Source organism: Polypterus senegalus, chromosome 17, assembly GCF_016835505.1.
Source record: "Polypterus senegalus isolate Bchr_013 chromosome 17, ASM1683550v1, whole genome shotgun sequence".
Classification (NCBI taxonomy): Eukaryota; Metazoa; Chordata; class Cladistia; order Polypteriformes; family Polypteridae; genus Polypterus; species Polypterus senegalus.
The window spans coordinates 58984458-59012014 of NC_053170.1; the positions used below are offsets into that span (position 1 = coordinate 58984458).

The 27557-nt window shown below is 38.7% G+C and overlaps 1 protein-coding gene across 2 annotated transcripts in view; it reads left to right on the forward strand.

The window, feature by feature from the left end:
- col8a2 (collagen, type VIII, alpha 2) overlaps window positions 1–27557 on the forward strand; it is a 259356-nt gene that overhangs the window by 170581 nt on the left and 61218 nt on the right. For both annotated transcript variants that reach the window (XM_039739393.1, XM_039739392.1), the window contains one exon: window positions 20000–20178. In XM_039739393.1, the coding sequence (XP_039595327.1) occupies window positions 20025–20178 (154 nt within the window). In that variant the 5' untranslated portion in view covers window positions 20000–20024. The remainder of the gene's footprint in view (window positions 1–19999; window positions 20179–27557) is intronic.

Genomic DNA, 27557 nt, shown 5'->3' on the forward strand with positions numbered 1-27557 from the left:
GATGTGTGCTTATGTTCAGAGGTATGTTGTAAAAAAAAGAATGAGTAGAAAAAAAAACATCTGTAGCTCAGGAGATTTTTAATTTGTCAGATGTCAATGAAGGCATAAAAAATTGGAGAGTACTGCTTGTGTTGTGAGTTAAAATGTAGGAATAAAGCAAGCATGCTGTTTCTGTTAGGTGGGTATCAGGAAATAGCTGCTATTATTGTGTTATGTAGAAACCCTTCCTGACATATTTCTGGCCTTGCTGCCTTGTGTAAGGCTGGCAGGTTTCATAATCATAGTTAGATCCATCCATCCATCCATCCATCCATCCATGACTGAACAATATTTTTCCAGTCCAGAACTGTGTGGAATTAATTTGGATTTTTTTTTGCATTTCAATAAAAAATAATCTTCTCCCATAAATTATTATACATTATTTTCAAAGTTACTTAATCTAATTCAGGATAACATAGGAACTAACCTTCGATGGATTCCCATAAGTTATGCTTGTTTTTAAAAATTGAAATTCCTACCTTCATTACTAAAAAAGTAGATAAATAGGGGTAACAGAAAAGCAAAAACAAAAAAAAACAATAACAACTGTGAACACAAAGCACTCCTTCAGAATCCCATGTACCCTCCTCTTGACCACCCTTGTGTGCAGAGCTAAAACGTCTCTGAAACTACAATTGTAGAATATTATCCCATTCCTGTAAAAGCACCTAATGAAGTCTGTGCTCCCCTTTAAATAAATACTGGTTGGATAAGAAATCCCTGATATCAAATTTTTGATGGAACAAAAGCAGACCTTCTGTTAAGATTTGCACCCTAATTTGTGATAGATTGGTGGGCGGAGTCTGCTTCCCAGAATTTTTAATTGTACTATTGGGGTTTTGTCCTTTAATCTCCTGCATGTTGATTTTATGGCACAGCACTGAAACAATTCTAAGTTATTGTCCAAAGTGGCATCATTTTCATCCCTACTTTTTGCATATATGTTTGCATCATCTACACCCCCCTCCCGCCCCCAACCATGGAAGTGCCAAGTCATAACAATCTTGGTGGAATTTTTAACAATGGCATGCATTCTGATCCCTAAATTCTGAGTTTGCAATTCCATCCTGTCTTTTTTTTCCTTTACTTACAATTAAGGTCCCTTTATAAATCTTGTAAAGTTTTCCTATCTTCAGACTCTGCCCCCAAACATCCACTTTATTTATTTATTTTTTTTATAATTCTATTGAAATCACATAACATTCCATACAAATAGATCAATTTTACAAGAATAGGATTGAAAACAAATCAACCCCCACCCCTGAGAAAAAGTGCAGGGGCAGCAGAATAAAACTTAAACCTAGTAAAAATAAGTAAATAGACAAATTAATAAGTGAATATAGATAAATGGAAAAGAAAAAGAAAAAAAAGAGAATAGGGAGAAAATCTGCTTCCTCAGTGCTTTAAAAGCTTATTCTAAAATGTTATTGAGTAAATCCTGCCAGGTTTTGAAAAATTTCTGCACAGATCCTCTAAGTGAGAATTTTATTTTTTTTAATTTCAAATAATATATAATATCAGTTACCCTGTGACTTAAAAGGGGAGAGTTAGGATTCTTCCAGTTGACCAAGATAAGTCTACGTGCCAATAGTGTAGTAAAGGCAATCACAGTTTGTTTGTCCTTCTCCACTTTAAGCCCATCTGGAAGTACAATTTCAAGCGAGACAGATGTGCTCGATATATAATTTTGAGTTGAATAATTGTATGCTTTGCACATATGGAGCTCGAGTGAATTCTGTGCATTGCTTCCACTCCTTTTCTGATATGTTGAGTGAGAGATCCTTTTCCCACTGTCCTCTTGGATCTTTGAAAGGGAGGGACTGTAAAATGGTTTTATATACTGCAGAGATGCTGTCTGAGTCCTCGAGACTGAGCAATATATTTTCCAGCATAGAGGGAGGTGGGAGGTGAGGAAAATTGGGCAGGTTCTGTCTAACAAAGTTTCTAATTTGAAGATAGTGATAGAAATGTGTTGCTGGAAAGTTAAATTTAGAATGTAATTGTTCGTAGGATGCAAAGACGTTGTCTATGTACAGATCTCTAAGTGATTTAATCACAAATTTTTTCCAGACATTAAAAACTGCATATGTTTGCGAGGTTTTAAAAAGATGGTTCTCATGCAGAGGTGCCACAGATAAAGGATTCTCTATCTTAAAATGCTTCCTACATTGGTTTCATATTCTGAGTGAGTGAAGAACAATTGGGTTATTAGTATATTGACGATAATTTGCATTTATTGGGGCACAAAGCAAGGAATATAAAGAGGAGCCGCAGGATTTTATTTCTATTGTGGACCAAGCCTGTATATGTTCATCTATTTGTGTCCATTCCAGGTTTTTATAGTTTGTATGTTTGCTGCCCAGTAATAAAACTGAAAGTTAGGTAGAGCCATGCCACCTTCTGTCTTAGGTCTTTGTAGAGTCGCTCTTTGGATACGTGGATGTTTTGAATTCCAAATAAATGTGGTTATGGTTGAATCTAATTTCTTAAAGAACGATTTATTGATGTATATTGGAATATTTTGAAATAAAAAGAGAAGCTTAGGGAGGATATTCATCTTAACAATTTTAATTCTTCCAGCTAAAGTGAGATGAAAGGTTGACCATCTATACAAGTCTTGCTTGATTTTTTCCATACAGACAATGAAACATCCACTTTATAATATCAATAACACTGCATCCCCTACCTCAGGACCAGTGACATCTCAATGTGCTAGTATATGCAAGACTTCTTAATGCCTTTAATCGATTTCCCCTGTTTGGTAAAGGGACATTCCCTCAACAACCCTGCTTTCCTGGAAATCTGTTCTCACCAGTATTTTATTTCATCTAAGAACTCTAATCTCCTAAACATGCATTTCAAGATTGCCCACTGCACTTATTTTACTTTACGAAAGAGTTTTGTCACAGGTCTGTCCATTAATCTCTCTGGTCCCTTTTGCAATGCGATTGAGATGAGATTTTTCTCTTGACTTCATTTCATAGTAAAGTCTCTTTCCTTTTCTTTTCTTTTCTTTTACTGGACTTCTCCTTTCTCTCTGCCAGTCCTCTGTCCAATGGAGTCTGTTTTGCCTAACCACAATTGCTGAAATCCCTATCCCTCTTACATCTTGGAAAGTTTTGTTTTTCAACTTAACTCACCTAGAACTCTTGGTGGTATTCGATGGGTCACTTGGTTGAAATATTACAGATCTGTATGCTCTGGTGCAACTTCTGTGGGGCTGGATGCCCTGTGATAGCTGTCACTCACTCCTCCTTTCTGCCTAAATTTTATCTCAGTGGGGCCTGATGGCAAATATTGTGTGTGTGATGAGATACTGGAAGGTGTTATTTTTACTATTAGTTGTTATCATTGTCAAGCCAAGTCAAGTCAAGTTGGGGAGCATGCACTGGTACAGTGCGTTGCCGCACCCACTACACGATGAAGCAACTCAGGATCCTGGTTTGCAACCCCCTAGGCAGACACGCGGTCCAGTCCCACCCTGCGGAAATGACCCTCTATCTGCCGCAGCCAGGTGTTACGTGGGTGACCCCTTGGCCTGGCCCAGCCACTTGTATCCCCAACAATGAGGATCTGACGAGCCGGATCACCCTAAGGGAAACTCACCACATGGCCATAGTGCTGTAACTGATACTCCCTCACAATGCAGGTAATGTGCTTCATTCGGGACTCCATAAGCAACCGGTTCATTCGACACAAAGTCAAACCAACGGTACCCAAGGATTTTCCGGAGAGGCACAGTACCAAAGGAGTCCAGTCTTCATTTCAGGTCACTGTGTCCATGTCTCGTAACCATATAGCAAGACAGGAAACACCAGGACTCTAAAGACTTGGACCTTCGTCCTTTTGCATAGATATCGGGAGCGCCACACACCCCTTTCCAGCGTCTCATGACCCCCCATGCTATCCCAATCCATCTACTGACTTCATAGGAAGAGTCCCCAGAGACATGAATGTCACTGCCAGGTTAGTAAACCTCTCAAAAAGGTCAAAACTCTCTCTGCAAACAGACACACTGCTGATGGCTGTGCCCAAGAGGTCATTAAAGGCCTGAATCTTGGTTTTTATCCAGGACACTCGCAAGCAAAGACACTCAGACTCCTCACTCAATCACTCGAGCACCCCAATCAGAGCCTACATTTATTTCGAGAAGATCACAGCATTGTCAGCAAAGTCAGGATCTGTGAATCTTTCTTCACCAACAGATGCCCCACAGCCACTGGACCCCACGACCTTGCCCAACACCAAGTCTATACAAGCATTGAACAGAGTAGGAACAAGAACACACTGCTGACAAACCCCAGAATCAATTGGGAAAAACACAGAGGTCCTGCATCCACTCTGCATAGCACTCACAGTACCAATGTACAGGCCAGCCATGATATCCAGCAACCTTGAGGGGATCCCGCAAAACCTCAGGATGTCCCACAGGGCAGCTCGATCAACTGAGTCAAACGCTTTGCGAAAATCAACAAAGGCTGCAAAGAAACTCTGCTGATATTCACGTTTGCATTCCATGAGAGCCCTCAGTGCCAGGATGCGGTCGATGGTATACTTCTTAGGCGTAAAACCAGACTGTTCCAGTTGCTGGTAGGTGATCGTGGATCCTATTGAGGATGACCTTAGCAAGGACCTTACCTAGCACCGAGAGCAGTGTTATCCCCCTGTAGTTTCTGCAATCCAGGTGATCACCCTTCCCTTTCCAGACAGGGACGACAAGTCCCATTTTGCAGTAGGTTGGGATGATACCAGTCTCCCAAATGGAAGCAAAGATTGCTTGCAATGTCAGGAGGACAGTCTTACCACCAGCCTGGAGAAGTTCACCCCGGATACCACAGATCCCTGCAGCCTTTCCTCCCCCATGCTGGTTCACCACCTGTGCAATCTCAGTGAGATTGAGTGGTTCACGGCTAACTGGAGGATCAACCTCAAGAGCCATGGACCCAGCGATATCCAACATTCTATCCGGAGGATCAGCTTTGAACAATTGCTCAAAGTAGCCAGCCCAGCAGGTCACAACTGCAGTGTCATCCATAAGGACTGTTCCATCAGCTGCCCTGACTGCGACTCTCCAAGGAACAGATTCAGATGTGCGTAATGCTTTGATTCCTCTGTAAGTAGGATGTGGGTTGCTAGATCACAGATGGTGTGTCACTTGCTCACAGATTCCTCTAACAAACGCCTCTTTATCTGCCCTCAGAGCCCTCACAGCTGTCCTTCTCAGTTCCCGGTACAGACCAGAGTTGCCATTGAGCCATGCGCTGCAGCTCCTCTCGATGATATCCAGGGTGCTCTGCAAGATGAAACACCGCCTTCTGGGAACACCGGTAACACCAACACAACCCTCAGCAACCTTCAGGGTCTTGTCATGGAAGGTCTCCCACATCACATTAGGATCGGCAGTCATACCCAAATCTGAAAGTTCCTCACACAAACTGTGGGCAAACTCATTAGAAACAGCCTGGTCTTGGAGTCTGGCTAAGTCCAGGCTCATTTTCCTAGTAGGTGGTAACCTACTGGACCTAAGCTGGATCCTAAGAGTAGCAACAACAAGTCTGTGGTCAGAATTCACAAACTGAGCACTTCTGTATACCCTGCAGTTTTACAACAGCCTTCAGTGTCTGCCCACGAGTATGTGATCGATCTTCTTCACCGCACCATCAGTATTGGAGTACCAAGTCCAATTAAGAGGTTCAGGGTGCTGAAACCAGGATCCAGCAATTTGCAGCCCCTAACCTTTTGCAAAGTGAAGGAACATAGAGCCACTTTCACCACGGTCACCAGACCCATGGGGACCAAGACAATCCTCATATCCAGCCCTGTCAGTGCCAGTGGTTGCATTGAAGTCACCCATGACCAGAGGAGTGTCACCTCGTGGGCACCCATCAACCACAGAGCGATACTGCGAATAAAATGTCTCCCTCGCCGAAATATCACTCACCACAGTCGGAGCATACACTGAGACAACAGACAAGGCACACAGGAAGTGCTGTAATCTGAGTCCCATAATACACTTGTTGAAAGGAGTGACATCAGACACCATAGGAAGAAGCCAATCCGCTACAGCAACAGCTACTCCCTGAGTATGACAGCCATCAGACTGACCAGACCAATAAAAGGTGTATCCGCTTACAGAGATCTGGCCAGTTCCCGGTCTGCGCACCTCAGAGGGTGCCGCCACTGAAATGCTGAGTTTATTCAGCTCCTCCGACAGCAGAGGAAGATGATCATCTTGCCGGAGAGATAAGATGGTCCATGCACCCATTCGTATGTGACGCCTCAAATTGGGACAACGCTTCAGCACCACACCAGTTCCGATCACCAACAGACCTGACCCTATTGGCTCTCCAACGATTTAAGACTCTTCCGGGGATGGGGCTCATCACCTATGATTTTTTTATTTTGCAAAAAATCTGCGTGACCCTGTAGTTAAGATATACAGTAGCAGGTTAGATAATGGATGGATGGAAGAAATCTGCTGATTTTTTTTTTGCTCATTACTGCTATTAAAATGCCAATAAACACAAAACCACAAAAAAATACCTTTAGCTATAGCTTTCTCATTCCAGAAAATGTTGACTTTCTTTTTCTATCAGTGTCTATTTAAGAATGGATGAAATTGTAAATCAATATGCTTAACGTAACTGAAAGAAAAGTGTCTGAAGTTATGCAAAATACAGTACTTATTATCAAAATTAGACTCACCCTTAAAGGTTTACCATACACCATAAGGTACCATACAACTTTAGCACCATGGAAATGCTATGAAGCTCCTTGTCCACTTAAGCATTTTGGGAGAAAAAATAACATATTCTTGAGATAAAACTACATATACAGTTTTCAGTGCATTGCCTCATTTGACTGTGGATTGAACCAGTAAATCTGTTTCCTAAGAACGCTATGGGCTATACAATATGAGGCATGCAATTTAACTATTGGACTCGGATTTTTCTTGAGCAATATTTTCAAAATTGTTTTCAATCTGTGGTGGATGCAGCAACGTGCTATAATCAGTGCATGCTGCCAACCTTCTCCTCCTCCTCCTTACTCACAAGATGCTTTCTAGTTCCCTCTAAAGGGCTTGTAAACAGTGGCCCCTGGTACCAATTTTCGGCTTCTTGCCCAATCTATTTTACTTTATCCATTATTAATCTCCACAACTCTATAGGCACCAGTTTCAAACTACTTTTCTCGCACAGAGACAGCTGGGAATTTGTAAGTTAAATAGTTTCACCTGGCTTCGGCATGTCAACCATCTAGTATCTCTTGGTACAAAACCCCTAAACTATTGCCGTGGCCAAAATAATTTCTTTCATCAAGAAAGAGAGCTGCCTGTAGCCTTGCAGATGCCTTAGATACCCCCAGCTGTTACAATTGTGGGTGGATCACAGTTACCACTGGCAAACTTTAAGCAGAATGAAATGTATTTGACTCAGCTTTGCGGTCTTAATAATGGCAGTCCAGTACCACTTTTCCTGTACACAGTGGGTCTGATTGTCTGGATTGTTTTTTTTTATTTCTGTTTAATCCCAAGCCAAATTATAGTTCTGAAAGTCTCATGCTGTTCCACATGCTTCCAACTGAGGATCTCAAGAGCTGTATCGAGATATGAGATCCCTTCACAGGTTTCCAGGTTTGAGCAGGACCTTATACAACAAACATAAAGCAGACAATATGATAGAACTTCTCTGAATCTATTAAAAGGGCAATTTGTAAGAAACATGTATTTGTACCAGAAGTCAGCTTACTGTTTCACTGTGGTCCAGGCAATTGCATGCCTCTGGCAAGCCAATGTGGTTACATTAAAGAAACACAGACTCTTATGAAAATACAACCTAATCCATTATCCTCCTCAGGAAACTAAACTGACTGTGAGTTCAGCTTTACTGCTGAAGAAGCACCCAAAATAGGCCCCAGAATCTGAGAGATCAAAAAAACATTGCAAATCTTTTTAAGAAAAGCAGGCTATGCTACTGAAGGAAGGGACAGAAAATTTACAGGAAACACCCACTAGCATCACCGGCCATGACAAAAGAGGCTGTATGGTGAGCAAACAGAGTGCTTGGTTGTGAAATTTAGTAGATGGCCCGTGTCTTTTGGATACAGGCCGTGAAGTAATCATTTTTCAAAGCACTTCAATTTGATGCATCTGACTCCATACTGTATCTACTGAAGTCTACTGTATTGTTGCACCAGCAAATGGTGCAAGTCAGGATAACCTCTTCACATTCAAATACGTATACCCATCCTTTGTCACACTGAAAATAGCATAATAAAAATAAATCCATATATATATATATATATATGCACAGCATATTATATACATGTAGGCTGTGTCTATGAATGCAAATTTCCTGGTCCTCCAAACACCCAATAATATGGCTCCAGCTCAATAACTATATGTATAATATTCAAAGCTGCCTCACTCACTCACTCACTCACTCAATTCACTCACTCGCCAATAAAAACCCTATTTCCCATTTAGATAAAAAGCTGAAATGACTGGATTTTACATCTAGGGCAAAAAGGTATCCACTATGAAAGCACATTTTGAAAATATCAAAATTTAAAAGTAAAACAACCCCAATGATAAAAAGAACTAAGTATCCCAAAATCTTAAAAATGCTTTGACTTATTTGATATGAATTTGGTGACATTATACAAGAAGATAATAAGCTGACCTGTGTTTTTTTATTTGCTGATGTCTGCTGATAAGAATACTGCAGAAAGTAGGGTATGGTAACATACTGCAAACTTTATCAGATGGGCTCTGAGAAGGATTTGCATAGAGAAAAGGTGCTTGTTGCTTTATTAAAAAAAAGGCCACCAGCAGTATCAAAGTAGAAAGACAAAAGAGCGATGAAGCTCAAGTGAAATGTGTTTAGCAAGGATGCTACAAAGCTCGACACCAGGTGCCAAGCACTGTGGTTGTGAGTGCTGGTGTGACTTCACCAGAAGATAAAGGGAGGGAGAAAGAGTAGCAGAGAAGAAGAGACATCCTAGGGTCACGCAATACTCCCTATTCTTTTTATTGGCTTCTTCTTACTCCCTGCTATGTGGTGTAAAATATTCAAATTCAACTGAGGAGTTCAAGGATAGGCAATGTTCTCCTTGAATTGTAAAGCATGTGTATATACAAATACAATGAAGAACATTGCATGCAATATTGTAGAGAACTGAAGTGTTCACTTCAGTGTCAGAGCGGGATGAGCCTATATGCACCAGTTCACAATCCGGAAATAGGGAAGGTCCAGTTCAAATCCTGCGGTATGACATGAGCCAGGAGCAGATGGCATGCCTTTGACAGTTCAAACACTTGCCCAGCTCAGTGAACGGGTTCCCCATAGCCAGCACTCAGAGAAGGTGGACATTGTACATAGTTCATGACATTATTTCTATTCACATGTTCTTTTCTGTACAGTACTTAAAATGCTCGGTTCATTGCATATACCATGTAAATGGGAAATCTGTAAACATCAATGCTGTATGTACTTGTACAGCTCAGTGAACGGGTGCCCCACAACTATAGAGGTCCCTCCTCCGGTTAAATAACCAAAATTCAGTGTTTGAGCTTTATTGTTTGACTGTGACATTCAGGATAAAGCCTTTAAAATAAAATAATAAGAATTAATAATACTATAGTACTGTAGTGAGCTACAGCGCTCTAGTGAACTAATATAATAGTGAACTCCTGGTAAAAAACAACAAATATTGTATAGAGAAAAGTGCTCAGTTAGATATATACTATTTTCCTATACATCTAATTAACTAACAGAACCGTAACCGGAGATCACTGTCTTAGGGAATTTTCCAGATGAAGCCGGGTAACACAGCTGGTGCAATATATACATTTTTAGCATTTTACACATTTTTATATAGCATGCACATGTGGTTAAAAGGTTTAGTTGTTTGATAAAGCAGTAGAATAATCTGCTTTGACAATAATGTGACTGCTGGTGCCAGATGTTGTGGGCACAGGATCTCAGAAACAGCTGCCACACTGGGATTTGTTCTGCACTAAACACTTTAGAGTTCAAAGTGTAAGTTTCGTGAACTAAAGCATATTATTAATGAAATAGGTCAGAACAGTGTCCAGGCTCATTCAAGCCAAAACAAAAGGCCATTATTTTATATATTCGTTTTTTACAACAATGATGCATGGGAGGATGCAGATCTCATCAGACCTTGAAGTCATTGTGTTACAACAGCAGAAAATGACTCCACATTTCACTCCTTTCAGCTACAGGGGGCAAATGATCACCAAAACTTTACACATAAAGGCAGGAAAACGTTTATTGGTGCGACTGATGTTGATTTCCACTTCCATCTGCAAATAATATGGCCAAAATGGGAAAGAGAATGGTGAAAAAGGCCCAAACAAGCTACAAGTTGGAGTTCTGTTGAATATACAGTATATACTTTTAACAAATGTATGATTTAGCCTTTTACCTTGTTGTAATACACATATCCAGTCACTAAAGCTTTTACATATGCAGGAAGAGTAAAAACCTCAAAAAAATTTACTAAATAAAAACAAAATGCAGCATCTAAGTAACCACAAAACATACTCAGGCCAATCTTAATTTTGTTACAGAAAGTTTACAAAATAAAGAGTGTCTATCCTTTCTTCCAGTACCATTCTAGATATAATATTAAAAGAAAAATAAAGTGCACTGTAATTAAATGCAGCAGCTTCAATTATAGTTTCATTTTATCTGAGGTAAATTGTAAATTTAATATCACAATATATCTTGCACTACATAGCAGTATCTGTTACCACTTATAAAACAAAAATTGTACTTCTTATGCTGGTGAGCTCTTTCCAATGGTAGAACGTACCACACTATATCTTCTATTGGAAAATGATAATCTAAAAAGAAACTCACAGTAAAGCTGTTCAAGGTTCTTTTTCGGTACAAGAGACCAATGCATGCATAAAGTCAGGGTCTACTATGAAACTAATGAAGCATAAGCTTCAGGACCCCTAATCCCATAGGGGTGCCAGAAGTAACTTTAGTCCATGTTACTTCAACGTTTTGGGTGTCTACTGTATAAGAAGGGTTTTTAAAAAATAATAATTTAGCCTTACTAGGGGGCTTGCCCGCTGCTCGCTTCGCTCGCCAATCCCCCTGGCCAACACTTCGCGTCTCTGGCACTTGTGTTGTGAAGAGCGGGGCTGAACGCACCCCAAGAAGACACGGTCGCTCTTCCGAAACCCCCTCTTAAAAGGTCATACAATGGGAAACAAATACAGGTTTTTTTTTTTTACCTCCTCTTTGCTCGATCAGCTGCTGCTGCCATGCCACGTGATCTGCATCTCTCATGTGGTTCTGCAAACATTTAAAAGCCTGTACAGCAGCTGTCTTTGTCATCTACTCTTTGTCTTTTATTTCTGGCCCCGGGCATGGTTAAATCTTTTGGCACAAATTCTCACCTCGTGGGACATGAGTTCTTGATATTTTTTAGTTTATAATTTAAAAACGGAATAAGAATCTGAAAATATCACATTAAAGTTCAATAAATTCTGAAAAGAATGATACTAAACATATATGTAGGTTTTAAAATAAGCCTGATTTAAAACGTGACAAAAACGTCACATAAAATCGTTGCACTTTTAGACTTAGGATTTTATATATAGAGAGTAGATTCAATACAAAATAATAGTTAAAATAAAAATTAAAAGGCTATTAAAGTAACACGTAGACTAGCCATAAGCGAAAAAAAAAACATTTAAACTAAGGATGTTTCATTCTAACTACGTTGTAAATATATGGGGGTGAAGGGGCCCCCATAACAGTTCAAGCTTTAGGGCCCAAAAATATTGGTCCGCCACTGCAAGGCTCAAGAGGGTGTGCAGTTCAACGTTATATAGATAACTAGTACATGCAGTGATAATTATACCCATGTCAGATGCTGAAGTAATTCTCATCGATCTATCAGGATTTTGGATGGGAGTATAGAAAAGAAAGCAGAGGTTCCCCAGAGACCCTATAGGATGTGTGTCTTACATGAACACAAGCCTAAACGTGTGAGCTGTATGTTTTCCTATCTGAACCTCAGCCATGTTTATAACAAACTTTTAACAACAATTCTTAAAAATTATAAAAAATTCTTAACAAATAGCCTGGCAACATCACAGTCATTAAAGCAATAAGGGAAGCTGTGATGCAAACAGAAGTGGATGAAGGTCTATGCGTAAGTGCTAAAAATAAAAAAAAGCAACTAATTATAAATAAGTTTAAGTGTTAACAAAATTGCCTCTGAAACTCATTTGCAACAAGTCTCCCTGTGGCATCAGCCCTGTGTTAATCCACAAACTTGCTTACATTCACTGTAGGATGCGTGCGGATGTGAATGTGTGTGTGTGTGTGTGTGTGTGTCTGCCCTGCGATGGACTGGCACCCTGTCTAGAGTTTGTTCCTTGCCTTGCACCTTATGCTTGCTGAGATAAACTCCAACGGACCACCTGCAACCCTGTTCAGGACTAAGTGGGTTAGAAAATGGCTGAGTGAAAGTGACTGGTTAAAGCCCAGTAAAAGCAGTTATACAAACAGGCAAAGAAGCTCTGAATCTAGGGTTAGGCATAATAAGGACAACCATTAGTGGTATTGCAAGGAACTATTTATTTCTATTGTCAATGTGTGGAGGTACAGTATCATCCAGATACAGTGTCTATACCTTTACAGCAGAGGGCACTATTCCACATCTTCCTGATTTCCCCAATGAATGTAATGTTCCATAAAACATCATGGAAATTGTGCTGGACTCTCATAATTACTATGTGTAAGGATCTGTTTTTTTCAATTAATATCTTTAATATTTTGTACACACATATTTTGATGTCATTTTATGCATTGTGTAGAAAGTCAGCATTATGTGTGTGACATTATAGTGGGCATTTTAAAAGTATAGTGGTTCCTAAAAGATAATTATTGAACGTATGTGAAAACCAAATGAAAGGAAGTAAAAAATGTGCTTTTAATTCCTTTTTTATTATTATTTTTTTAACTATAATCTCTGACCTTTGTTATGTTTTGGAAACATCTGTGTTAATATGTTTGTTGCAAGCTTGTTTTGTTGCCATCTGCAAAATAATTAATTTGTAGAAATGTGGAGAAACACATTTGAACCGAATGTGAAAGCTTGAGATTTTTGACATGCTGTGACATGGCCTCTCGGGCTATGAGAGGTGAATGTGCAAAAGAGATGACAGAGTGTGTTACCATACTGTAAATATAGAAATTGGAAAAGCACCTTTTTCTGCTGTAGAAAACCACAGTAAGCACTGTGCACCACAGATCAATACCCAAGAGTGGGTCAATTTTCCAAAGCACAGTAAAAAAAAGATTAAACCTTCTAAATGAAATCATCATTATTAAGTGAAAAAAATGTATCAGTTACTGTAGAGATTTTATTTTCCCAGCGGGTTGTGATAAATTTTCCTGTGCTTAATCCCTCAATTACATTTAAATTTTAAATTTATGGGGTGGGGTGGGACTCTTTCGTCAGATTGGATATCCCAGAAACCAAAATTTGTCAAGTACACATATACTGTAACTCTTATTTGTAAGATAACATGAAGGGAATCTTCAGATGAAGCCAAAAGCCTCTGAGAACAATGCAAACTGATAAGGTAGAGCTGATAATTGACTATAGTAGGGACCCAAGCTTATGTGATAAGTAATAAAATAGCACGTATATTCATAAACATATGAGGCTTACGTAAGAATTGTGGAGGGGTATATTCTGCCGGGAGAGGTTCTACAAGCTTATCAGACAAACTTCCCCATTGCATATCAGGCTTTTATTCTGCAAGTTGTAGAGTTTATGCATTGTAAAAGCAACCTCAGGACAAAGTTAGATTTTTAGGGCACCCTGCGGCCAAACCTGTATAATGTTAAGCAAAAATGTAAAAGACAAGGCGCATATAACGCAAACTGAGTCATCCTGATTTCTTAGATAGATTGGTTAGGATAGCAGTGGGTCCAGGCAGTCAAACTCAGGTGGTGACGTCAGATAGGCTGGTGTCAATCATGCTTTCTGCAGATGGAGATAAGAAAGGTCTTTGTACACAGTGCCATCCCCTGTCTTGACAGAGACTTGCCATCACCCTGGCCTTCAAGATGCTTTCTATGCGCATGCATCTGACAACAAACATGCACACTGTACATTCTCAAATCTGTTAAACCCAATTAAACATTTCAGAAGTCCACAATCCATCCAGCCAGCACTGTGTTCAAGGATGTAAACATGAACATAACACGAGTTCATCTCAGGATACATATATGGGCACACCCACACTTACTCACACCAGGCCAATATAGACTTTCAATCTGCTTACCAAAGATGTCTATGGAACTGTTGAAGAAACATCAGAGTTCTCAAAGTAAACCAATGCAGACATAAGGAAAGCTTGCAAACTTATCATAAAACAACTTGATGCATGATAGGAACCCAGGAAAATGAATTCATACCAACCACAGCACCACCATTCCGTTTCTGCCTTACTGAGGCAATTTAATTTTTGGGTGTGTGGATATTCTACTTTAATATATCCTTCTTAAAGGCAACCAGCAACCCTGGGTGAACCTGGGAAACGGCAGTTAAACCAGCAGAGAGAGACTGAAAGAGAGAGGTAAGAGTTTATTTAAGCAGAAGTGCATCACTGATTAAAATATTTTCTAGACATTTTTTCTTTTTTTTGGGTGGTATAATAATATATTGTTACAGAGGTAACAGAGTGAATTGTTTTGTGCATGTGGATTGCCTGACTTCTTGCTGTAGCGGAGAATAACTATAGTCAGGCTGAATTGTCTGCAGATCTTCAACCAGTAGAGAATTAAACATGTTACACAATGTACACATGGCAGAACATTCAGCAACTGAGTTAACTGATATGAGAGCTGGAGCATTTCACATTAATTTACTTCATCCAAAAGTCAGTTACCACATTTTTGTTTTCTAAATATTTTGTAACAAAGAGTCATATTCAAAAGTAATAGAATACAATTACTTGTGTTAGTGGAGCAATACTCTTGTGATGGCTCACAAGCTTTCATACATGGCAGATTGCAATCCAAGTAATATGAAAATGACCTTGGTTTATGTGTGTTAGTGGTGAAGGATCTGTAACTAATTGTTCAGTTTTCTTAAACCGAACATTTCTTATAATGTACCCAATAGAGTAGTATCCAATAATTAACAAATAAAAAATATCTATTAATAAAAAAAATAAACAACACTAGCATAAAATCATCAGTATCATTATTACTCTATGAAATGAGAAAAGGAAGCTGGAATAAGTTTACCATATACTGTATCTAGTAATATTAGTTAAAACACAGAAATTCTTTATAATTACATACATAAGTAAGAACTTGGAAAGGAAGTAATTGAAAGATCAATGGCTGAGTGCCAGAGATTAGGGGCTGGAGCCACTTAAACCTGCCAACTCCCTGTTCATTTCTAAAACTATTCAATATTTATATCATTCAGGTAGCTGCACCTTTCTCATGTTATTAATTAGTTCAAACCCCATTTAGCATATTTTTAGAAAATGTCTGTTATTTATAATAATAATCTACAGATGATATTGTTCAGTCATTTCAGTCTTACATATCCTGAGAAATTACTTTTTTGCACTGGATTAGTTAACTTATCTAAAACAGCAGGAGAGGGCGCTGCAGTACGAGCTATTTGTGTAAGTGCTCTGCCCAGCGTTTGACTCGCTTGCACTGGGTATCCGAGCGGCTGCCAGATGAGTAAAAGAAGAAAATATACAAAATATACAAGATCATCATTTTACGATGAACGAGTTCACAAATTGCCAATGCTTTTCAATGGGAAATTTTTAAACTTTAAATCTTCATACAATCTGTTTGAAATATCTGAACAAAAACTGAACTGTCGTGATAAATTTCTTGGAAGAATAAGTGTGCCGACAAATCACAACAAAATTGGTCCACAAGGGGTTGAGTTGTTTCATGTGCATTAACAGACAGGCAGACACAGGGTTTCTCAAATGGTGCTTGAGGCATTATATGCGAACGCACGTAAGAATGGTGTATAGAGTATACTAATGGCATCACAGACATGATGTTACCACCCTTAAAAGAATGAATGCACTGTTTCTATTTAGTTTGTCACTTAAAGGTTTTAAATTATTGATTATTTAAAGCATTGACAAAATATGAAATATTCCCTGTCATGAGTTAACTCTCTACTTAGGAACGCACCTCTTCCCCACACTGCTCAACTGGGCTAAAAGAGACTTTTATGTTGTCAATCTATTATCCCAACCATTTTCTGTGCTTACTGTGTCTACAGTAGTTTCAGCTCATTGAGACAGAACCTTCTTGGCAGCTTCGGTTAAAAGCAAAGAAAGAGCCAAGAATTGAGCGACAGTAAATCATGGGGTACACTGACATACAGTGAGTACGGAAAGTATTCAGACCCCCTTCAATTTTTCACTCTTTGTTATATTGCAGCCATTTGCTAAAATCATTTAAATTAATTTTTTTTTCCTCTTTAATGTACACACAGCACACCATATTGACAGACAAAAAAAGAATTTTTGGAAATTGTTGCAGATTTATTAAAAAAGAAAAACTAAAATATCACATGGTCAAAAGTATTCAGACCCTTTGCTGTGACACTCATATATTTAACTCAGGTGCTTTCCATTTCTTCTGATCATCCTTGAGATCACCTTCATTTGAGTCCAGCTGTGTTTGATTATACTGATTGGACTTGATTAGGAAAGCCACACACCTGTCTATACCTACAGCTCACAATGCATGTCAGAGCAAATGAGAATCATGAGGTCAAAGGAACTGCCTGAAGAGCTCAGAGACAGAATTGTGGTAAGGCACAGATCTGGCCAAGGTTACAAAAAAAATTCTGCTGCACTTAAGGTTTCCAAGAGCACAGTGGCCTCCATAATCCTTAAATGGAAGACGTTTGGAATGACCAGAACCCTTCCTAGAGCTGGCCGTCCGGCCAAGCTGAGCTACCGGGGGAGAAGAGCCTTGGTGAGAGAGGTAAAGAAGAACCCAAAGATCACTTTGGCTGAACTCCAGAGATGCAGTCAGGAGATGGGAGAAAGTTGTAGAAAGTCAACCATCACTGCAGCCCTCCACCAGTCAGGGCTTTATGGCAGAGTGGCCTGTCGGAAGCCTCTCCTCAGTGCAAGACACATGACAGCCCGCATGGAGTTTGCTAAGATTCTCTGTAAGATTCTCTGGTCTGATGAGACCAAGATAGAACTTTGTGGCCTTAATTCTAAGCGGTATGTGTGGAGACAACCAGGCACTGCTCATCACTTGTCCAATACAGTCTCCACAGTGAAGCATGGCGGTGGCAGCATCATGCTGTGGGGGTGTTTTTAAGCTGCAGGGACAGGACGACTGGTTGCAATTGAGGGAAAGATGAATGCGGCCAAGTACAGGGATATCCTGGACAAAAACCTTCTCCAGAGTGTTAATTACCTCAGACTGGGCCAAAGGTTTACCTTCCAACAAGACAATGACCCTAAGCACACAGCTAAAATAACGAAGGAGTGGCTTCACAACAACTCTGACTGTTCTTGAATGGCCCAGCCAGAGCCCTGACTTAAACCCAATTGAGCATCTCTGGAGAGACCTAAAAATGGCTGTCCACCAACGTTAACCATCCAACCTGACAGAACTGGAGAGGATCTGCAAGGAGGAATGGCAGAGGATCCCCAAATCCAGGTGTGAAAAACTTGTTGCATCTTTCCCAAGAAGACTCATGGCTGTATTGGCTCAAAAGGGTGCTTCTACTAAATACTGAGCAAAGGGTCTGAATACTTAGGACCATGTGATATTTCAGTTTTTCTTTTTTAATAAATCTGCAACAATTTCAAAAATTCTTTTTTTTGTCTGTCAATATGGGGTGCTGTGTGTACATTAATGAGGGAAAAATTAATTTAAATGATTTTAGCAAATGGCTGCAATATAACAAAGAGTGAAAAATTGAAGGAGGTCTGAATACTTTCCGTACCCAATGTATCTACCCATATTGTTTTATGTTGGGTCAGCAAACTAAAAAATCATGCCTGGCCTTATAATGTGGGGGAGTAAATACACAGCACCCAGAGGGAAATCCATGCTAACATAAGGAGGATGTGTAAACTATACACAATGATTTGAACCTATCACATGAAAATGTGAGGCAGTAGTGCTGGTGGGATGTTAGTTGTAGATACCTTTTCTCAGGGTGTATATGTCTTGCGGTACCAGAGAATAGAGCAGACTATGCAGACAGGAAAAACTACCACTCTATCATAGGGCAAGCTCACTCATACATACACACTCATTAACACAAGGCCAATTCAGAGGAGCCAGTCAACCATATCCGAAAATTTTGGGGATTTGGAAGGAGACCATATTGTAGTACCTGGAGAAAGCCCATGACAAATGTACAAAATGTACAGTTACCAGGACAGGAACTGAAGTCTGCACCCCTGGAGACAACCAATGGTTTATCATGGCATCAATTCTAAATATGTAAACATATTTCTACATACTGTAAATCTTCCAATGCTTATTTGATTGTGAAAGGTTTATTTGAATGTACCTTTTTTAATACACCTTACAACCAAACTTCCGAGTAGAAACTTTACTGGCTAATCCAGGCTTGATATAGTAGGTCCCTACGAAAGACGCCATGGAGGGCATGGATGGGCTGGTATCCTGACTGGGATAGGTAATAGTGTGTTCCCTGGTCAAGAGACCAGAATAATGGATGAGGTGGGGCTACCACCCAGGGCCATTTGTTACCCTCTGGCAGTAGTCCCTCTTGGACATCCACAGATAAACCAGAAGTACTCCAGGGCCTGACTTTGAATAGGTGAGTCAGAGACAAGAGAAGAGCAGACATAAACCTCACCCAGAGAAGAGTGGAGGAAGAAGAATTATTATTACGGTTATAGTGCTAGCAGTATCTACTGGTGTGGACTGGACCAAGTGAGACTGTTTTTAATGCATAAAATAATCTTTTTTGCTCTGAAACCCATGTGTCTATCAGTTGTGTTCTCTGTTTGGGGTGTTACTGTTAGCTTAAGTAAGCTTGCAAAATAGCTTGTAAGATGATTTTTTAAAGCATAATAAAAAGGATGATGCTTAATTTAAAAAATGTAATCAAATAATCCAAAAGTTACTAAACAAATTCAAATACAGCTACAATGGAAAAGGTTTTTACAAATTCAAAACTGGCCTTTTTATTCTAGCTTTCATTATTATGGATGTACATATTTTGATTATACTTGGTACTAATTTTTCTAATTAATGACAGAATGTTAGTCCAGGGTCAGTATATCATGCAAGTAACTGAGAAGCTATAAAAATGTTTCAAGGCTATACAGCACTAATTCAAGAATAAACATCCATCCATTATCCAACCCGCTATGTCCTAACACAGGGTCACTGGGGTCTGCTGGAGCCAAATCCAACCAACACAGGGTGCAAGGCAGGAACAAACCCCAGCCATCCCACACAGAAAAATAAACATAGTCTTTATAAACATATCTTTCTTGCACCAATACATACCCACATAAATATCTTCAAAGTAAATCTTTACTGATGGCTATCTGGAGCAGCAATATCTCACAAATCTGTTGACAAAGTTATGGATGTTGACTAAACCTTTTGACATCTTGCTGAATGTTTAAATCACTTGAGCCAATCATTCACTCTCATTACGATCCTGACTAATTTAAATTTCATCTCTATGTAATGACAGAAGATTTAGAATTTAAGAACTATGTAATATTTGATTTCTTGAGCAATGAAGAACATGTTCATGGCAATATGTGCGCATAAGACTGGCCCTAAAATAAATTGCCTTGATTTTTCATTTTGTTAAACTTTTCTTCCTTTAACTTCGAGAGTTATTAATTCTACTCCAACTGAAAGAACAACACTGTTATGTTTTTATTTAGGAATTAACTCCAAGAGAAGCAAGCAATGAAGAACCTACTTTGGGCTGCCTGTCTTTCCCTGACTGTGGCTTTAGCCTCCAGCGGTGGATACCCACCTCTTCCCCAGATGAAGTACATGCAACCGATGGTGAAAGGCCCTCTTGGACCTCCTTTTAGAGAGGGTAAAGGACAGTATTATGGTAGGAGAACTCTTCACATAAGTATTAAAGCATTTGATTTCTTATTTCCGTACTTTACACCTTATTGTGTTTCTCCATTTGTGTACCAGTGTATGATAATGTTATTATTTCAACTAGTACCATGGTAAACCAGTTTGTTTCAATCATGTTGTGTATTTAACCTCTGCTCACCAGATATGCTAGATCTTACATCACTCTTTCTTTGGGTTTCTTGTTGCCTTTGTTCATCGCACATTGCAGCCTTTTTATGTACACTGGAAGACATTATGCCTGGGCATGGATACCGGACATTTTGTCATTTTATATATATATAAAGATAATAATTGTAAATTTCCCTAACACCTTTATCCAAAGTAACTTACACTTACAGAACATTACATTAGGAAACACAACAGATGTTTACAAATATTTTTTACAATTGAAGTACTGGCAAGTTAGATGAATCTTACTGGGTCACAAAGTGAGGCAGAGATGGCAAGTGCACCAGCATCTATGTGGTTTATAAAGTCCAGTGCTTTAGCCACACAATTCACAAGCTGTGTACAATTCTTTATGTACACTCTACAGTACATGACACTATAGAGGAAAATGCTAACCTTTGGAGATACAAACATCCTATTTAGAACAGTCAAATATTAGATGTTGCACAACTGAGAAAGCTGCATTCAAAACATTCTCATCTATTTTGTTAAACAGAGATAATCATTCGACAGCTTTCTTTGTATTGATATTACTGAAAAGAATAGAAACACAGGGAGACTAGTTTAAACATTTAAGAAGTGGCACCTAAAAATTAAAACTAAAGCAAAACAGGGGCAGTTAACTTGATTTATATAATAGCCTACAAATGGTAAGGTTCTCTATTAGTTGGTCAAAACCAAAATAAATCAGCTTAGTGGACTGAGAAAAGGAAAAATTGTAGCATTTCTTTCAATTTCCTGTCATTTGTGATAGAAAGTATTACTGTAAGAGTCACAGCCTCAAACCGTGTGTTTCAACAAATGGACTTGAATAGGAGCCCAGTCAATCACAAGTTGTGTGAGAACTAATTCATTAGTCACTTGATCAAGATGTATTAGCCTCAAGTGAAGCAAAGAGCATAGTAATGTCTTCAAGGATTAGTAAAAATGTCTTCATTTATTTGTTCTTTAGTAACATGGGAATTCAATTTTTTTGATCAAATTATTTAAAGCCTTGATAACTAATATCGCTGACAAGTAAGTTGTTTTTCTATGCAGGCTGCAGCTAACTTGCATGCTTGAGTTTGGATTCCTGCATTAATTATTGTACAAAGTGATTTCACACCTGGAAAAACTTAAGGTTTACTTTAATAATATATACTCAAAGACATAACTTTCTGCTTTACAGATGTTCATACCAGCAGAAGAATTAAATTCAGGAAGACGCCTGACATATTAGTAAAAAGAATAAGACTCATTACAAGAAAATGAGTACTAAGCATATTTGCAAAAATAACTTTAAGACATTGGAGATGGGCTAATTTAGTCAACTTGAAGACATTTTAAATAGCAGGCTATTTGGCTGCACCTTTTTATCATAACAGAGCATGAAATAATAAGTAGTGAATTCAGAAAAACAGCAGTTGAGTAATAGACATCCAATAATAAAGACGAAACTGTGCAACCACTCATGTTCTAGACTGTTTGTCTTGGTAAGGATAATGGTAGCAACAAACTAAACAAAGTGAACAAGTTCCATGTTCCCTCATAACACAATCATACTTCTCCTGGGGGAGATGTAATATGTTGTGATTCTAATGGAACCCAGAGTTTCCTGGAAGTGGTAATACCCTGTACACAACATTGGCCAAATCAACTCAAAACAAGTTAGCAAATGTACGCATGGTGTAACATTCAAGTGCATTAAAGATTTTACAGGAAATGTAGCTCTCAATGGACTGAATTCAGAAAGTAGGCTCCAGAATCCACTCAGTCCATTAAAGGGTTGTAGTGACCAAAGGCTGTCTCGTTAGCATTGGGCAAGAGGATGAAAACAGGTCTGGACAGGACTCTAGTCCATCACAGGGACCACTCTCATACACACACACACGCACACACCATATTCACACACAATGGCAATTTTCAATTTCCAATTAACAGTTATGACAAATGTTAGGGAATAACAGATATGTAAGGCTAACTTTATTACAGTGACCATTATGGATATCAAGTGAATGTGGCACTCTGATGGTAAATGATCATGTCCATGAAATTATGAACCATTGTAATCTGCAGATAATAGAGTTGTGAGGTTGGTTTAATGTAAAGTAACTACTGAGTAGATGTTTATTTATTCTGTCCATAACAGCTTTCCTGCCACCGACTGACAGATCTGGACATTGCCATAGGTGCTTCTCACATTATATGTGACCACACCTAAAAACTAATCGGCTCTGATCCTTGGTCCTACAAGACTACCATCCCTCCTTTCACAATAACCACATCTCTCCATCCATCCATTTTCCAACCCGCTATATCCTAACTACAGGGTCATGGGGGTCTGCTGGAGCCAATCCCAGCCAACACAGGGCACAAGGCAGGAAACAAACTCCGGGCAGGGCGCCAGTCCACCGCAGGGTGCGTACACACACGCCAAGCACACACTAGGGACAATTTAGAAATGCCAATCTACCTAACCTGCATGCCTTTGGACTGTGGGAGGAAACCGGAGTACCCGGAGGAAACCCACACAGACACAGGGAGAACATGCAAACTCTACGCAAGGAGGACCCGGGAAGGGAACCTAGGTCTCCTTACTGTGAGGCAGCAGCCCCACCACATCTCTCTCTACAGAAAATCTCAATTTCCTTTACTTATAATATATCTTGATGGCTAGCCACAGTTCATTGACATTCATTTTGTGCCAGAATTAGAATCAGATATGAGGCAGAATGTCTAAGTTAACCCCTTTTTGCAACTAATCATCAAGAACTATTAAAAATGGCATGGCAGGTTATTAGAATGGAAAAGGCTTTTAAGGACCTTCTCCATCACCACTGTCAGCCAATGAAAATTTGAAGGTATTGATGTTTGCTCTCAATATTAAATTCTTTGCAGGAAATTACTTAATGCCACATGAAAGACTCAATGCTCAATTCCCAAATCAATATTCTCTCAAAATCTCATCTGCATCTAGATATTCTATTCTGATTCAGCTTCTCCTGAATGTGAGTAATGTCTGCTCAGTAGTAGCAGGGTTTATTAGAAATGCTACTACATTGGACAAAAAGATTTTGCCTCCTGAACACCTTTGGCTGTATCATATGAATTTTGGCCTGCTCATCACAAAAATTCCTTATAAATTTTCATATCAAAAAACCATTTTATACCAATCACAATTTTTTTATATGCTTTCATATTATAAGTATACAAAAACTACAACTGGAACATCTGTGGCACTGTTTCTAGGAATGCAGCTCAAATATATTGAGTATTTTAGTTTCGTTGGTAACGGGAAAGCCGTGCGAAAGACACTCCTTACATTAAAAACAGCTGGTCACTTTGAAAGCATTTGGTTCTAGACAGAAAACCATGGCATATAAACAACTTGTTTACTGAACAATGATATTTTTGTGTTTTCATATAAAATTTAGACTGATGAAAAAATTAATGAAAGCTATAAAACAAGAATGTGAAGCATTTGAGGCAGATGTTTTCACAAATAACTGATACCAAGATTAAAGAAGGCATTTTTCTTGGTCCACAATTCAGACATGTCATCAATGACAAGCGAGTCAAAGATCTGCTAGTGCAGGGGAGGGCAATGTCAATCCTGGGGGAACACAGTGGCTGGAGGTTTTCGTTTCAACCCAATTGCTTAATTAGAAAACAATCTTGCCGATCTCAAACCTTATTTAATTTTATGGCTTGATAGTCTGACATGTTATGTTCTTATATCAAAGATAATTTTCCCTTTCCAAAGATTTGAAGCCTGAAACTGATCATTTTCAGTCTGTCACATTCTTGTGTTAAGTGTTTTATTAATCCAAATAGTGCATGATGAATCCACACAGGTGTAAATGGAAACAAGTTGGATGGAGAACAGCTCGATAATTTGTCATTTCCATCTCCTTGCTAATGAGGAGCAATTAAAGACCATGAATACAGCTGTTTTTGACTGAAATAGGCAATTAAGGGTGAGGCATTTTAACAAGCAAGACCACTAAGACGAAGAATCAAAATGTCACTTAACTGACTTCTCATTAAAAAACTGAGTTGGAACAAAAACCTGCATGCACTGTGGCCATCCAGGACCAACAGTGCCCAGCCCTGTGCTAGGAGGACTGGAGGAAATTGCTTGGAAGGCATTCAAGGATGTTGTTGAAAATTTTCTTGGCAACTACCAAGCACCAAACCCCATCCAACTGGTTGAAAATGTACTACAAGCACGCAAAACCATGAAGTGCAACATGTCGCTAAAGATTCATTTTCTGCATTCGCACTTGGATTTCTTTACTGATAATTTTGATGCCATGGCGAACATGGTGAAAGGTTTCACCAGGACATAACAACAACAGAAAAGCAGCATCTGGGCAAGGGGGATCCAGCAGAACTGGCCAACTATTTTTGTACTCTGAAATGAGAAGCATCAGATATCGAGTACAAACAAAGATCAGTAAAACATTTTTAGCTCAGTTGAAGAAATGTATTGTGTCAGCATCATTAAAAAATAAAACATGTTAAAATTCAATTAATGTTTATTTCAAATTTCTCCAAATTTCTACAGTCAATCTGAAATTATATTTGTGCTCAGCTTCTGTTTATTTATAATCATCAACATTTTTTCAGGAAACAAAACATATGAAACAATGTATTGGCCAGTGTTATAAATCGTCTGTTATTTTCCAACAAATCATTAATCGATGCAGCCTATTTTACATTCTTTTCATCACATTTCTAGTTACACAGAAGCAGTGCATTAGCTAAAGCACCTCAAAAATTGTGGAAGAATTTTATCCATGATTTTCAGCCATACAACTATTGAAGTCATCAGGATGACTTATTACTTGTTAGCTGCCTTCCGTATCTTTATCTATATAAGCTTAAGAAAGTCTTTGTTTACTCAGTATGGCAAAAGAAGAATTTAGAGTTCACTTGCCTTACTCTAATACATCTATTGAATAAATAAACAGATAAATAATACACTGTATATACGTCAAAATATTTGATGATGAATGACTTTAGTTGTCTATAACGGTCACCATGCACGTAAAAGTAACCAGTCCTGACTGAGGTTGTAGCACTTCTTCCTTATAAAAAAAATGCCTCCATTGAGGTTAGGAGTTTCTGAAAATTCTCTGTGATGAGTAAATTAGTCAATCTGAAAAAATGATTGTTTTAGTATCTGCTTTTTGGAACTTTACAGTATTTTACTTGTAGTGCTCCTTTATTCTTAGTATCACAATACCTAAGAAAGTGCTCGTATTATTGGAGCTGGAACATCCTGTACACAGAGAGATGGAAGACTGGAATATTTTCTTTAACATTAAAAATAGTGGAGTAATAAACTGAGAAAAAGGAATTTGAGAAATCAATGTGTGCATGGACAGGAAGGGCAGACATGTATGTGTTGTCTTCAGTAGGCATGAAAAGATGAGCAGCTTTAATGAATTTGGACCTTTCCATTCCATGGTCCTTTAATTAAAATGGACACTCTTTCTTTGAATGTGAATAATGAGCGAGCTTGTGTTTGGTACAGCAACTCACATTTTTAATTTGAGAAAAAAAAAACATAAAGAAGAATTTATTTTTATTACTTAGCTTAAAAGACAAATTTGTCTATTCTAGTTGCAAATGTCTTAAGCATGTTAGCCTTGTATCTCCTTGATAAATATTTTTTTAGAATTGTTGCTTGCAATTATGACAAGTATTTTCTTTTATTTTATGATATATGTATTATGAAGAATTCTTTTGTGCAGATGTTTTGTTAGTTAAAAATATGTATTTTAATGGATTTTATTTATTTTGTATTTTACATGGTCCCTGAACAACAAGCATACTGAATTTCAGTTTCATAATAAAAAAAACAACAGGTAAAACCTGTTGTCTGTAGTTTAATTGTAAAAATACCAAGATTAAAACTTTAATATAGAACATAATGCTTCTACATGGCTGGATATGTAGGGGTTTAGTGTAAAATTCTTTTAAAAAAAGAATAAAGAATCAAAAATGGTCCATACCAGAACTAGTATCCATCCGTCAATCCATTTTCAGCCGCTCATCCATGTCCAGGTCACTTGGCAGCAGTCTGAGCAAAGAAGCCCAGATGCTTCTTTTGCTTGCTACCTCCTCCAGAGGGCTACCAAGGCATTCCCAAGCCAGCCCACATATATAATCTCCTTAGTATGTCCTGGGTCTGCCCATAGGTCTCCCTCCTGTTGGACGTGCCCAGAACACCTCCACAGGGAGGCATTTTAATGCGGAGGAGCAGCGGCTCTATTTTGAGCTGCTCCCGAATGCCTGCACTCGTCACCCTCTCTCTAAGGCTGAGCCCAGACATCAAGCAAAGCTCATTTCTGCTGCTTGTATTTGCCATTCACTTCTTTTGCTCACTACCCAAAGCTTGTGATCATAGGTGAGGACAGGAATGGAGACTGACCAGTAAACTGAGCGCTTTACCTTTCAGTTTAGCTCTCTCTTCAGCATGCCTGAATGACATAATGTCTATATGATTGCGGGCGCTGCTTCCATCTGCCTGTCAATCTCCCAAATCCCGTCTTCCTTCATTTGTGAACAAGACGCCAAGATACTTAAACTCCTCTGCTTGAGGCAGCACCTCACTGGAGCATCCTTCTTATGTGTCAAATGCAAACTGGCCTGGTGTTAGTGTGTATGAGTGTTGGGTCATGCCTTGCTCTCAAATGGACAGCTCCTCGGTGCCAGACACAAAAGTTAAACATGAGGGTTTATTTTATAAAATTTATACAAATAAGTAAAATGGTCTTCAAAGAAAAAATCTCTCTCTTTATTTCTCTGTCTTCAGTGATATTTTAATGTTGCATTGTTTGCATAGGTGAAAAAACAGAAATATGACACAATGCCTCAAGAATTCTATAGGCAATAATTGCTTTATTCTAAGGATTTTATCAGGCACAGATGAGAAAATGATTGAGAGATTTTAAAAAAATTTTAAAACTTTCCAATCAAACTCTCCAGAAAGTGGCACAACAACGTTTACCACATAAATGACTCACACACGTACAGTACTTGTGCACTCATTTTTCTCTGAACATTGTTTCTGTAAAGCCCAGCTGCAATTTCTGAAATTCGTTTTGAAATATTATGGATTGATTGACTCATTGAGCAAGCATAGTAATTTCTGAATATGTCTACTCTAGTGTTTTCAACAGTGATCGATAC